A 13,531-nucleotide genomic window follows, 5' to 3' on the forward strand; every position below is an offset into this window, starting at 1 on the left:
CACGGGTTCGTGCCCCGGTCCGGGAAGATCCCACATGCCGCGGAGCGGCTGGGCCCGTGAGCCATGGCCACTGAGCCTGTGTGTCCGGAGCCTGTGCTCTGCAACGGGAGAGGCCACAACAGTGAGACGCCCGTGTACCAAAAGAAAAAAAAAAGGAAGACAATTCTGTCACATGCTACAACATGGATGAACCATGAGGACATTATGCTAAGTGAAATAAGCTAGTCACAGAAGGACAAATACTGCATGGTTCCACTTACATGAGGTAGCTAAAATAGTCAAACTCATAGAAGCAGATAGTAGAATGATGGTTGCCAGGGGCTGGGGGTAGGGGTAAATGGAATTGTCATTTAAAGGGTAGAGTTTCAGTTTTGCAAAATGAAAGAGTTCTGGACATGTTTCACAACAATGTGAATATACTTAACACTACCAAACTGTACAGTTAAAGATGTGTTAAGATGGTAAATTTTATGTGTTTTTTACAATAAAAATTTTGTTTAATTAAAAAATTTCAAGTTTGGGACTTCCCTGGTGGTATGGCAGTTAAGACTGTGCTCCCAATGTAGGGGGCCCAGGTTTGATCCCTGGCCAGGGAACTAGATCCCGCATGCCACAACTAAGACCCAACACAGCCAAATAAATAAATAAACATTTTAAAAAAATTTTTAGGTTTATTGGAAAGGTCCAGTTGACAGAAAGGATTAATTATTTTTAAAAAGCAGGTATCTGTGGCAAAAACTGTTTCTAAGCATTTAAAATATATTAACTTACTTAATTCTTATAATAAACCTATGAGTTAGGTATTTTTATATTCATTTTATAGTTAAGTGAACTCTGGCACAAGCAGGTGAAGTAACTTCCCCAAAGTCACACAGCTAATAAGCCAAGATTTGATACCAAGAAGAATGGAGCAGTTTGCACTTTCCACCAGTAAGAGAAGGGACAATCATGTGGGGTTCTGCGAAGGCCAGAGGGAATGGGATCCAAGTCCATGACAGAGGCTCCCAAACTTTCTCAGTTCATGGCACCCTCTGTGTCTCAGAAATTTTTATGGTTCCCCTAGTCCAAAAGAAATAGCAGAATTCAAACAATTTAAGTATTTATATCCTAACAACTTGGTAGCCATCTGAAAACGTAATACACAGAGATTGAAAGAAAAATATTTTTATTTAATTCCTAAATAACCACATTACTTACTAATGGGATATGTGTACTATTAGAAGTTGGGCACTACACAACTTCTCAAACCTTGGAATCAGACTGGAAACCCTTACCCTCATTGCGTTCTATGTTAATTCTTGTGTGGTACTTGCTTTTTATCACAGCAAGATCTAAAAAACCAGCTTCATATAGATATGACCTCCTCAAAAGGAATTTAGTGTGTTCTAATGTTGAAAATCTGCTCTACCCGGAGCTACTTGTTTATGTAGAATCCAGCAGAAGTCTTGTGTTTTTCTTGAAATTTTAAAATATCCTGCAGGACTCCTGTGAATTCACTGCAATTCCCAGGGTGCATCAGTGCACAGTTTGAGAACTGTGGGTCTAGGTGGGATGCTTGGCTTTAAACAGGAGTAGAGATTATTCCTCTATTATGGCAGAAGGATGGACACAGATAGAGATTTATATGTTTGGCACACAGTGTTAACTGAGATCTCAAAATTCAACCTAGGATTCTACTTAGACCAAGGGGACTACCAAATGATAAGTACTTCACTGTGGAAAGCCACTGTGAATATTTTACATTCAACACTATTTTATAAGAAGCATAGTTGCAGCTGCCTTTAATTTCATAGTCACTTAAGTAGTATAAATGCTAACCTAATAGTTTTATTTTTTAACTTTATTTTTTTAAATAAGGGGTATAAATCACAATTTGGCAAAAGCACTTGATGTGTTTTCTCTATCAGCTATTTTGGCATATCTATAACATAATATTCTCAAATATCATGAATGTAAAGTTGCTGGGTTCTCACACCCAACCATATATACTAAGTTTATATGTACACTTCTAATTGGCACATTCCAAACTGTGCATCTAATACAAAGTTCTAAATTTGAAGTAAGTCATATTTTAAGTTTTTATATAAAAATTCAGTACAAGGACTCAAATATAATGCACTAAAAGTCTTCTATCAATGTAAAACTTTACTCTCCCTTTATAAAGTACACACATGTCTGGCATATGTTTGTTTCCATTTTGTAAAATACACATGAAAATCAATGAGAGTCATTAGATTATTCAGATTTTGAACTCATTTAGCTTTAAACATATTTACTATTAACTATAACTGGATATATGGAGGAAGTTGATAGTCCTGAACTGGCTTCCTTTGTGGCAAAATACCTTGAAGCTTCCAAAACATTATTAGACCCAAATGCCAAGGGCAGAGGCAGGGAATTATGAGTTTCTTCAAAGAAATGTTTTTAAATGAAAACGATTAATAAAAGAGAAGAAAGGACCATTTATGAAAAGAACAGAAATGAAATGTTGATTGATGATGCAAAGATACATTATTATGAAGAAGATAAAAATTTTCTTTGTGTCACAACCGTGTTCTAAAACTGGGTCCATATATTACTGTATATTTAAGAGTAAATAGTTAATGTATTGATGAATTTTCATAGGTCATCAAACTTTGGATTGAATTAATCAAGATACAATGTAAATTTTCTTTCTATTTTTCCTGGAAAGGAATGATTTTTTTTCCCTAGAAGAGTAATTATTAGGACATGATATTAAACTGGCTAGTTGAACATTAAGATTACTCAGGTATAGTATTGAGTGTATGCAAACACACAGATACGCATTCTTATTCTTAATATAAACCTTTGTGGGTGTGACGACCATGGGCATGCATCACTCAGAGCTCCTTCAGGAGGAACAAATGCTGGGAACACAGTTAACTGACAAAGACCAAATATTCCCTATGTGGCTACTAGCCCATGGCTGAGCATGGTGTGGTACTAGTCCAACAGAGGACTCCTCTAATGAGCAGCTTTGACGCAGGGACTCTCCGGTGGCTGAAATTTTCTGAGCACCATGCTGCAGCCTGAGGCTCCTTATACCCAGTCCTTTCTCCTCATCGCTCAGGGCTCAGACCAGCACCACAGTCAAAAGGCTCTCTTACCTGCTTCTTTCCCCTTCATCTTTCACATCTCCCCATAAATCACTTGCTGTTCTAGTACTATTTTGACATCTGTTTCTCAGAAGCACTCTGGGCATGTTTAAAAAGTATTTCAATTAAAAAAATACACATATAAATTGTTAAAATGTCAAAGAATACTTGGAATTAAAGCAGCTGTTTACTGTCTTATCCCACCACAGCCTCTCATCCCACTCTCAAATGTAACCATTTCAACTCTTGGTAATTTCTCCTGGTTCTACCATCATATTTCTAAATACGCTGTGTCACTTAGAACCGCATTCAGGTGCATGTAATAGAAACATTTTTTTTAAAAGTCATTACTTAACCGAATGGAAGTTTGTTCTGCCTCACAGAACAAGAAATATGGCCTTTAAGCAGTCCATGGCTGAAAAGACAGCTCCATGACATCAACAGGTACCATGAACCTACTTTTCATCCCCTTTCCCTTTATTAAGTGGCTTTTGGTTAACATTACTCCAGCAATTAATTCTTCCCTTTTCTGCATCGACTGTACTACTCCCATTAGCTTACCAACAGGAATAGATGTTATTTCTTGCATCTAAAAAAAGAAACAAAAACCTCTTTTAACCTCACCTCTCTCTCAAGCTCCTGACCTATTTCTCCATTTTCCTTTATAACGTAATCCTTTCTGATGTTGTAAAGCCCTAATTTCTCTCCTCCCATTTTCCCTTAATACATTCCAGTCAGGCTTCTGCCCATACCATCTATTGACCCTGCTCTAATCTAGGTCACGAATGACCTCCGTGCTACTCCATCCGATAGTCAATCTCAGGCAACTTGTTACTGGTATGCTACATACCAGCAACACTCAACTTTCTTCCTGAAACCTAGTTTCCAGGGCACCACATTCCCTTCAGTGTGCTCTAGCTCTCTGGCTATTCCTTATTCGTCTCCTTTTTCCATCTCTTCCTTTCTCTCTCTCCAATCCCCAATGCTGGAGCACCCCAGAGCTCCGCCCTTCTGCCTCCTCTAGTTCTCTATCTACACTCACTCCCTTGGTCATCTTCACTGATTTCTTGGCTTTAATACCATCTCTGTTGCTGCCTCCCAAATTCCTCTCTCCAGCCCAGGCCCTTCTCTAAACTACACATTCCTATAACCAATTGTCTACTGACTTCTCTACTTGAATATCTAATAGGCATTTCAAACAATGATGTCAAAAACTGAGCTCCTGATATTTCCCTCAAAAATGTCTCTTCTCAGTCTTCGCCATCTCAGTAAATGGCCATTCTTCCAGTTGCTCAGAAATTTCTCCTATATTCCACATCTGATCCATCAGCAGAATCTGGCCACTTCTCACCACTTAACCGCTCCACCACCGTTATGGCTGTTCACCTGGACTATGGTAGCAGCCTTCTAACTGATTGCCCTGATTTGATCTTCGCTTCCTTCAATGTGTTCCCATCACAATAGCTAGAGTTATCCAATTAAAAAGTAAATCAGATCAAGCTCCTCCTCTGCTCAAAAGCCCCGAAGGGTTTCCCATCTCACTTAGAGTAAAAGCCAAGTCCTTTCAAAGGCCTGGAAGGCCCTTATATAACTAGTGCCTCATTTTCTCTCTGATCTCAATTCCTACTACTCTTCTCCTTGCTCATCCCACTCCAATCAGATCAACTCTTTGATGTTTTTCAAACATGCCACGTATACTTCCATCTCAGGGCCTCTGTACCTGCCTTTCCCTCTGCCTGGAACCCTCTTCTCCAGATACCTTCCACAGCTTGCTCCTTTATGTCTTAATCACACGAGGTCTTTCCTGGTCACCAGATATCAGGCCCATCCTGCCCTACCATCCCCCACATATACTTCCTATTTTTCTTGCTTTTTCTCTTAACAGTTTTTATTACTTTCTTACATACTTTAAATTTGACTTATCAATCCCTTCTTGATTGTCTGCCCTAATAGAACTTAAGCTACAGGGGAACAGGGATAATGGTCATTTTTGTCTGTTTTATTCACTGGCATCCCTAGCAATGAGAATTCTATTTGGCATATAGTAGGCACTAAATATATATATGCCTTGAGTGAAAGAATGGTCAAAAGCAGGGCCCTGTCCCTTCAGGAATATTTCAGATCCAGACTGGAAGAGCAGAAGCTGAAAAGCCACATCCCAGTTGAGTCTGGTGTGACAATATATATATATATATATATATATATATATATATATATATATATAAAAGTACATGTATTTTATATGTAAAAATACATTTAAAGTATGCAATATTCCTACAATATTTTGCTTTTTTGTGTAAGCTGTCAGTGGGTCAGTGGGTGGAAATTTTACTGTAAACTTCTTAAATAAACACTAATCTCTGGGCATGCTCCATAGCACACATGAGAATTTCTCATACCGAAAAATGAGCAATAGAGGAATTTCAAATGCCTCAGCCTGGAGAAGACATATTTTTGGATAGGGGCAGTGGTCCATGGAAAATAATACCATAGTGTGAACAACCTACTCTGCCCTCATAGCAGGCAGTGAAGCCCAAGGCAACAGAAGAGTCAGTAAAACAGTGCAATATTTACTTAAAATTCTGATATTTTGCTCATTATAGGTCTTTTGAGGGGCATTAATTTTGATTTTTAAATGTTGTAGAAAAATATGACTTAAAAAAAGTAAGCTTTCTTGTAAGTCCTACCAGGAACCGCTGCTTACTTTGGCCAAAACTGCCTCATTTTGCCACTCTGAACAATAGGGTCTGTTCATAAAGAAAAATGGATACTGGACAAGCAACTAGCAATGTCTTCCATATATGTTATTTCCTGATTTAGTCATTACTTACTGATTTTTTTTCAGTAAAATTTAATTATCCTATATCTTTTATTATCTCTTATTAAATATTATTATTATTAATTCTCCTAGATCAGATTAGATATCACATCTATCAGTTCCTTTACTTCCCTCCCTCCAATATCCTTAGGAGAACTTTCTGTCCCCTGCCCCAATTTGGACCAGCTGCTACCTAGGCCTAAGGCACAGTCATCCTAAGATTTCTCTTCATTTCTTTCCTGTGTAAGATCCTCTGTTTCCTGGATCCTAAGAAATCTTGCTTCTTGGCTCACTCTACTGCTTTAGGGCAACACATCTTCGAATAACTTCTTGAGAAAAAGTCCATCACAGGTACGTAATATTTTTTGAGAGCTAACTAGCCTGGAAATGTCCTTGCTTGAAAGGCAATTTAGAATTCTAGACACAGAATTCTAGGCTAAAAGCTCTTCCCTTCAGAATTTTGAAGGCATGATTCCAGTCTTCTAACTCCTTGTATTGCTGTTGAGAAGTCAGATTCCCATTCCTTTCTAGGTATCTTATTTTTCTTTTTTTACTGCAAAAGCTTTCTGGATCTTCTCTTTATCTTTGGTTTTCTAAAATTCACAAAATATGTCTTGGTATTAGTCTTTTCGTCAACCACTGGGTCCTTTCAAACTGGAAACAAACATCCTCCAGTTCTGGAAATTTTCTTCTAGTATATTTTGTTTGTTCGTTTCTTCCCTCCTGTTTTCTATCATTAGTAAGATATTGGACCTTCTGGCCTGATGCTCTAATCTTCTTATTTTCTATTGCCTATTGTTCACTATGTCCTTTAGTATACTCTGTTCTGCATTATAGGGATATTTTAACTTTATCGTTCAATTCTTCTATTAATTCTTCTATCTATGCTGTCATACTTTTTAAATTTATTTTTATTTATTTTTGGCTGCGTTGGGTCTTTGTTGCTGTGTGTGGGCCTTCTCTAGTTGTGGCGAGCAGGGGCTACTCTTCATTGCGGTGCACGGGCTTCCCACTGCAGTGGCTTCTCTTGTTATGGAGCACGGGCTCTAGGCACACGCGCTCAGTAGTTGTGGCTCACGGGCTCTAGAGCACAGGCTCAGTAGTTGTGGCGCACAGGCTTAGTTGCTCCACAGCATGTGAGAAATTCCTGGACTAGGGCTCAAACCCGTGTCCCCTGCATTGGCAGGTGGATTCTTAACCACTGTGCCATCAGGGAAGCCCCTATGCTGTCATATTTTTAATTCTCAAGAGCTCCTTTCCTTTTTCCTGAGTATTCCTTTTTCAAAAATAGCATCCTATTCTTGTTTCAAAGATGCAAGAACTTCTCTTATTTCTCTGTGGGGATTAATTTTAATTCCCTGAATTTAGTTCTGTTTATTGTACTGTCCCTGATTCTTTTTCTTTTCTGTTTGTTTTAGCCTCAGACTCAAAGAGATTTACAGATGGAGATTTCCTTGAAAGTACTGTGGATCTCTGGCTCCCTGGTTATATTTATTTTTTTAATAGATCTTTATTGGAGTATAATTGCTTCACAATACTGTTAGTTTCTTTTGTACAACAAAGTCAATCAGCCATATGCATACATATATCCCCATATCCCCTCCCTCTTGAGCCCCCTCCCACCCTCCCTATCCCACCCCTCTAGGTCGTCGCAAAGCATCGAGCTGATCTCCCTGTGCTATGCAGCTGCTTCCCACTAGCTATCTATTTTACATTTGGTAGTGTATATATGTCGATGCTACTCTCACTTCACCCCAGCTTCCCCCTCCCCCGCTCAGTGTCCTCAATGTCTATGTCTTTATTCCTGCCTGGCCACTAGGTTCATCAGTACCGCTGCGTAATATTCCATTGTATATATGTGCCACATCTTCTTTATCCATTCATCTGTTGATGGACACTTAGGTTGCTTCCATGTCCTGGCTATTGTAAACAGTGCTGCAATGAACACTGTGGTACATGTCCCTTTTTGAATTATGGTTTTCTCAGGGTATATGCCCAGTAGTGGGATTGCTGGGTCATATGGTAGTTCTATTTTTAGTTTTCTAAGGAAACTCCATATTGCTCTCCATAGTGGTTGTACCAATTTACATTCCCATTCCTGGTTATATTTAAAAGTGAGTCTCCAAAAAATCGACTGGAAGCTTGGTGTGGATCAGGAGGCTTGTTAACTTGGGCTTCACTGTAAGAAGATTTGTTGGCACATCTACATTTTCAAAGGGAACTACCAAATATCAGTATCTATAGGCTTTGCTCTGGGAGTAATAATCTATTTTGTCAGAGAAGGGTCTTCTAAATAAGTTACATTGAGAAATAAGCCTCGGTGCTGGAGGGGGTAAGAAGTTGGGGAAGATCTCACCATTCCAGATACAGACTCTTACTTAATCCCCTTATTTTCAGTCTAGCCACCTTACTTCTACTCTGTGCTTAGAATCTTCAAGTCCAGAAACCCCCTAGGTTGGTGTTTCCAGAAAATAATTATCCCATTTCATTTGTTCTTTGTAGAAATCACCTCTGGTTTTCATGTTTTAGCCTACATCCCACTGCCAGGCTAATCTCTGTGCTTTCTCTAAATTCTTATTATCTTTTTAACTTGGTGTCATACAACTTAGCACTCACTAGTGTCCTAGTGATTTTACATGTCTGTTTTCCTTGACTAGGTTATGCTGGCAACTCAGCCCACACTTTACACGTCTTTAGTGCCTCCTGCAATGGTGGCAGTCAGTAAATACTGTGTGATGGGTTTTGTATAAATAAATGCTATTACTAATAGTTGAAACTTAAAACCATGGTTTGTCAATTATTATTTTATGAGGAAATCAAAACTGATTTTCACACAGTTTGATGAAAGATCAGGTAACGATGCTATTCATTCTACAACTGAGGAAGTTAAAATAAAATAAGTTCCTTAAGGTCACAGTTTATCTGTGATATGCTTGGAAAACAGTCTCTACTTTTACATAGCCTGTCAAGTAATTCATTACAAGAATTTAAAAAGAAAACTATCTTTTCTTGGCATTTTAAAATTGTATCTGGAAATGTCAAATAAGTATAGAAAGAAATCAGGGTAAAGATAACTATACCATACTTTTATGCTCAAATGTACATATATGATTCAAATAATTTAATCTAAAATCAATATATATGAAGTTACATCTATCTTAATTATAATATTGCTTTTAACTAATTATGCAGTAATCTGCAAATATGAATGTGACTTGAAGCACAATTTAAGGAATTAAAATATTCCACCACAGCAGTGTACAATTTAATAGTATCTTAATGCTGAAACTATTATTCCCTAAGAACAGTTTGGAAAATGGTTTAAGAAATTCAAAGCAGAAAATTATTAAATACTTTCTCATAATAAAATAATTTTAGGAGATCAAAAAAACAGTGAGAAATATATGTGATACACTTTTAATTCATTTCAAACTAGTAACAGGTACAGTCTGAAAAACCAACTTCAAAAGAAAGTTTCCATATAGAACATATGTATACTACCAAACATACGGTGGATAGCTAGTGGGAAGCAGCCGCATGGCACAAGGAGATCAGCTAGGTGGTTTGTGACCACCTGGGGGGGGATAGGGAGGGTGGGAGGGAGGGAGATGCAAGAGGGAAGAGATATGGGAACATAAGTATATGTATAACTGATTCACCTTGTTGTAAAGCAGAAACTAACACACCATTGTAAAGCAATTATACTCCAATAAAGATGTTAAAAAAAATATGCATAGGTAAGTCTTGATTTATATACTGTTCTGAATTTACAAATGGAAGGAATTATTTTTTAAATGGTACAATTTATAGGTCATTGAATTACTGAATCAACAACATGAACCAAGCTTTGATACTGATGATAACCTATCAAAAAAAACCCTTGTTATTCAACAGAGGGAAAAATCCAGGCTCAGATTGCATCCTCTGAAATTCTTTATGTTGTTGTAGTTGCATCACTAATTCCTGAACAACTGAACCTTTTGAAGAAATAAGGATCCCTTAAAAAGAAGGCAACCAAGATAAATTCCATATAGCCTAAAGTTGCCCCTTTTTGAGGGGGGGGATAAAAGATTTACATTAGTTTAAGAGTGGCACAGTCAAAAACCGAAGAGTCCAACTATGTTAGCATCAAGATACTGAGGAACTTTTTTCACTTCTTTTCTAAGAATTAGAGAACATTATGTTGTGATCAACAGCTGCCAATTTAGGGTTAAATATATGGGGAAAATTAGTAATAGAAATGTAAGCATATGTTATCTTTAGAGTTACCACACTGGATGATGTACAAAAGGGGGACCCTAGGGGAGCCTGTAGAGATGATTTACTGATTTTGCAGCTAACAAAAGGTTAAGGGGATCCTTCTGAAAGTTTAGCTTGAGCACCAAATTTTTAATTTTCTGTCATATTAGAGATCTTTAAGAAAAACACACATATTCGTATTTTTAGAAGACCTAGCTAATACTCCTGTCTAGAAACTGTGATAGTGGATGGATAATGTTAGGAGGTCTTTCAAAGGCCCTAAAAATATGGGGAATAACCTGGACCTGGGGACACAGTGGAGGTCAAGTTATCTTGTTGAAATATATCACATCAAGAATGTGCTGGTAGTAAAAGGTCTATTTAGGCATATCTTATCAATCATAGAAATAAAGCACAAAATATGACAGAATATAATGGTAAGTTCCATTGGAAATGTTAAAAGCAGACTCATTGGTACAACAGCCTATGAAATCAGTATTATCAGGTTGCTATAAATTACGGAAGTAATTTTGTATATATTCTATCACGCAAATTCCTTTTCTGAGTTGAATTAATTCAATAGTGAGGAATATCCCTCTTCATACTCTCCCATATACACATGCACACAAACCTGCTTATTAAATTAAAATGCAATAAAGTCTATTTAAAAAGGATTGCCTACTGAGATGCTCCACTGCATATTTTCAGATGCCTGACATGTTCCAACTTACCTGTGCAACAGTAAGGGTGAGGCCATGAGACACACCTCTTACTATAGGTGGTAGGCTTCCCCTGAAGTCAAATAATTTTGAACCAGCTTTTAAAGTGAGTAATGGCATTGAGAAGTACAATTTGAGTTGTACTAAGTTTAAAACTTTCTGGAGTATATTCTGTATTCAAGTTTTAAAGTCTGATTAAAATTTTTATGAAAACAAATTATGAATTTTTAAATAATTCCATCCTTTTCAATAGTATCCTAAGTCTAATTTAAGCAGTATTATGGTTCTAAAAAAGAAACGAAATTGAGTTATTTGTAGTGAGGTGGATGGACCTAGAGTCTGTCATACAGACTGAAGTAAGTCAGAAAGAGAAAAACAAATACTGTATGCTAACATATATATGTGGAATCTAAAAAAAAATTAAAATGGTCATGAAGTACCTAGGGACAAGACGGAATAAAGACACAGACCTACTAGAGAATGGACTTGAGGACACAGGGAGGGGGAAGGGTAAGCTGGGACAAAGTGAGAGAGTGGTAGTGTATATATGGACATATATACACTACCAAATGAAAAATAGATAGCTAGTGGGAAGCAGTAGCATAGCACAGGGAGATCAGCTCAGTGCTTTGTGACCAACTAGAAGGGTGGGAAGGGAGGGTGGGAGAGAGATGAAAGGGGGAGGAGATATGGGGATATATATATATGTACAACTGATGCACTTTGTTATAAAGCAGGAACTAAGACACCACTGTAAAGCAATTATACGCCAATAAAAATGTTTAAAAAAAAAGAAGTATTATGGTTTTAAAAATATTAATTCAACCTTGTAAACAGTCTCTGGAAAGTAATAATTATGACAGTTGAGGAGGTAACTAAAGTCACTTTCATGAATAAAGGTAGACTAGTTTAAACAAAAAATGAGGACAAACTAGAGTCCACTAAAATGAGATCTATATTCAAATAGTAGATTGAGACAAGTTTATAATTACTACAAATTCAGTGTTGTAGATTTATGGATAGAGCCATGGGTCTAAACTTCAAACAAGAGTAGTTAGACCTAAAATTCGTGAATCACATTGTAAACAAGTAATTAAATTGATACAGGATATTTAATTCCATAAAACAGTTATAATTATTAGTAGTACTGACGTAACTTCAACTACATCTAGGAGTAGAATATTACTAATGATTCTTTTTATCATAAGCAAGTAAAAATTTTCTAGGCAAATAACATTTTTTAAGCCTATTGACACAGCTGAGATATTTGTCCATTATTTTATGATCAACGGACAAGTGATTATGTCCTGAATCTAGACCCATTCAACATGTAGCTCACCTTGTCCAGGCTCTAATAGTGCTGTCCAGAAGAACTTTCTGTGATGGAAATGCTCTGTATATATATTGTCCATATGATAACATGTGGCTACTGAGCACTTAAAATGTGGGTAGTGCAACTGAGGAACTGAATTTTTAATTTTAATTAGTTTAAATTTATATTTAAATAGCCACAGGTGACTACCGGCTACCATATTAAACAGTACAGCTTAGAGGATTCAAAAAGTAAGAGCAAATGTCTTGTTATGTTAGGTCTAACTCTAGTCTGCTTGTTGATTTCCATAAGCATGGTGTTCACAAGTGCTCACAAGAGTGGTCAAAATACCTTTTGTCCTATGGTTTTACCTTCATTCAAAAATATACCAAAAAATATATATATGATTAAATCTATGACAAACAAAAAATGCCATCTGAAAAGACTGTTACTAGTGCTTATAGTGTCAGTACAACTATACTGATTAATGAGGTAGCCTGAGTCAATCTGTCTGTTAGTTCTAGAATGACTAGAATTCAAACTATGAAATACCTGTTCCTAAAAAGTTTTGTCACATTACCTATCATAACACAAGAATACCAATTACTGCATAGTTTTCAGCTCCATTGGTTAAACACTGCAAAAGCATGTCAAACCTTTTTACCTGACAGACATATTTGTTCTTCCATTTGCTCAGCACACACTGACTATTTTGCATCAGCTCCTGAAGGAAACAGAAAAAGAGAGTGCAGTTGGCTATACACATTGTCGTTGCCAGTTAAAGTGCTTCTGATTTGCAAGCAAAAAAAAAGATCAGCATGCCTCACAAAGATGCAACTGTTTTGGAACTCCTCACTGGACAAAAGCAAAGCTATCATCACCAGGAGAGTTGATCCTTTATGAAAATTAAAGCTGTTGAAAGATGTTTTAAAACAGATTTGTTTGTTGCCATTTTTGAAACTTCTGGAAAGATACCTCCAACTCCTTGAGTGAGTCTCGAAGTTTTTCTGGGCGTCTGTTTTTGAGCGTCCATGGAAAATCTCGTGCTGGCAAACAAAACGTGTACTACAGTTAGTTAAACATGGTTTAAAAAGGAAACTCTGCTTAGCAATGTGCCTTAGGAGATTAAAATAAAACACCTCCTTAATTGAAAGGAAGTAGGCTTCATTTCCATCATCAAATGACAGTTTTTGAAAGGCTCTGTCATAAAAACAGGATTTTTACCACAAAACAATCTCCCTGATCAAAATTTTATGATGACAACTAACAAGGCTCAGAGAATCCCTGGGAAAGTTTCCTGGGCCTGTGAATCTAGCACTTAACAGTA

At 37.0% G+C, this 13,531-nt stretch overlaps 1 protein-coding gene across 1 annotated transcript in view; it reads right to left on the reverse strand.

The window, feature by feature from the left end:
- Positions 1–13,531, reverse strand: part of WDPCP (WD repeat containing planar cell polarity effector) — a 460,096-nt gene that overhangs the window by 318,746 nt on the left and 127,819 nt on the right. Inside the window, exons 6-7 of the mRNA XM_055088850.1 lie at positions 13,180–13,250; positions 12,869–12,928 (exon numbers count right to left, since the gene is read on the reverse strand). Coding sequence (XP_054944825.1) covers positions 12,869–12,928; positions 13,180–13,250 — 131 coding nt within the window. The remainder of the gene's footprint in view (positions 1–12,868; positions 12,929–13,179; positions 13,251–13,531) is intronic.

This window comes from Physeter macrocephalus, chromosome 12 (assembly GCF_002837175.3).
Source record: "Physeter macrocephalus isolate SW-GA chromosome 12, ASM283717v5, whole genome shotgun sequence".
In the NCBI taxonomy this organism is placed as follows: domain Eukaryota; kingdom Metazoa; phylum Chordata; class Mammalia; order Artiodactyla; family Physeteridae; genus Physeter; species Physeter macrocephalus.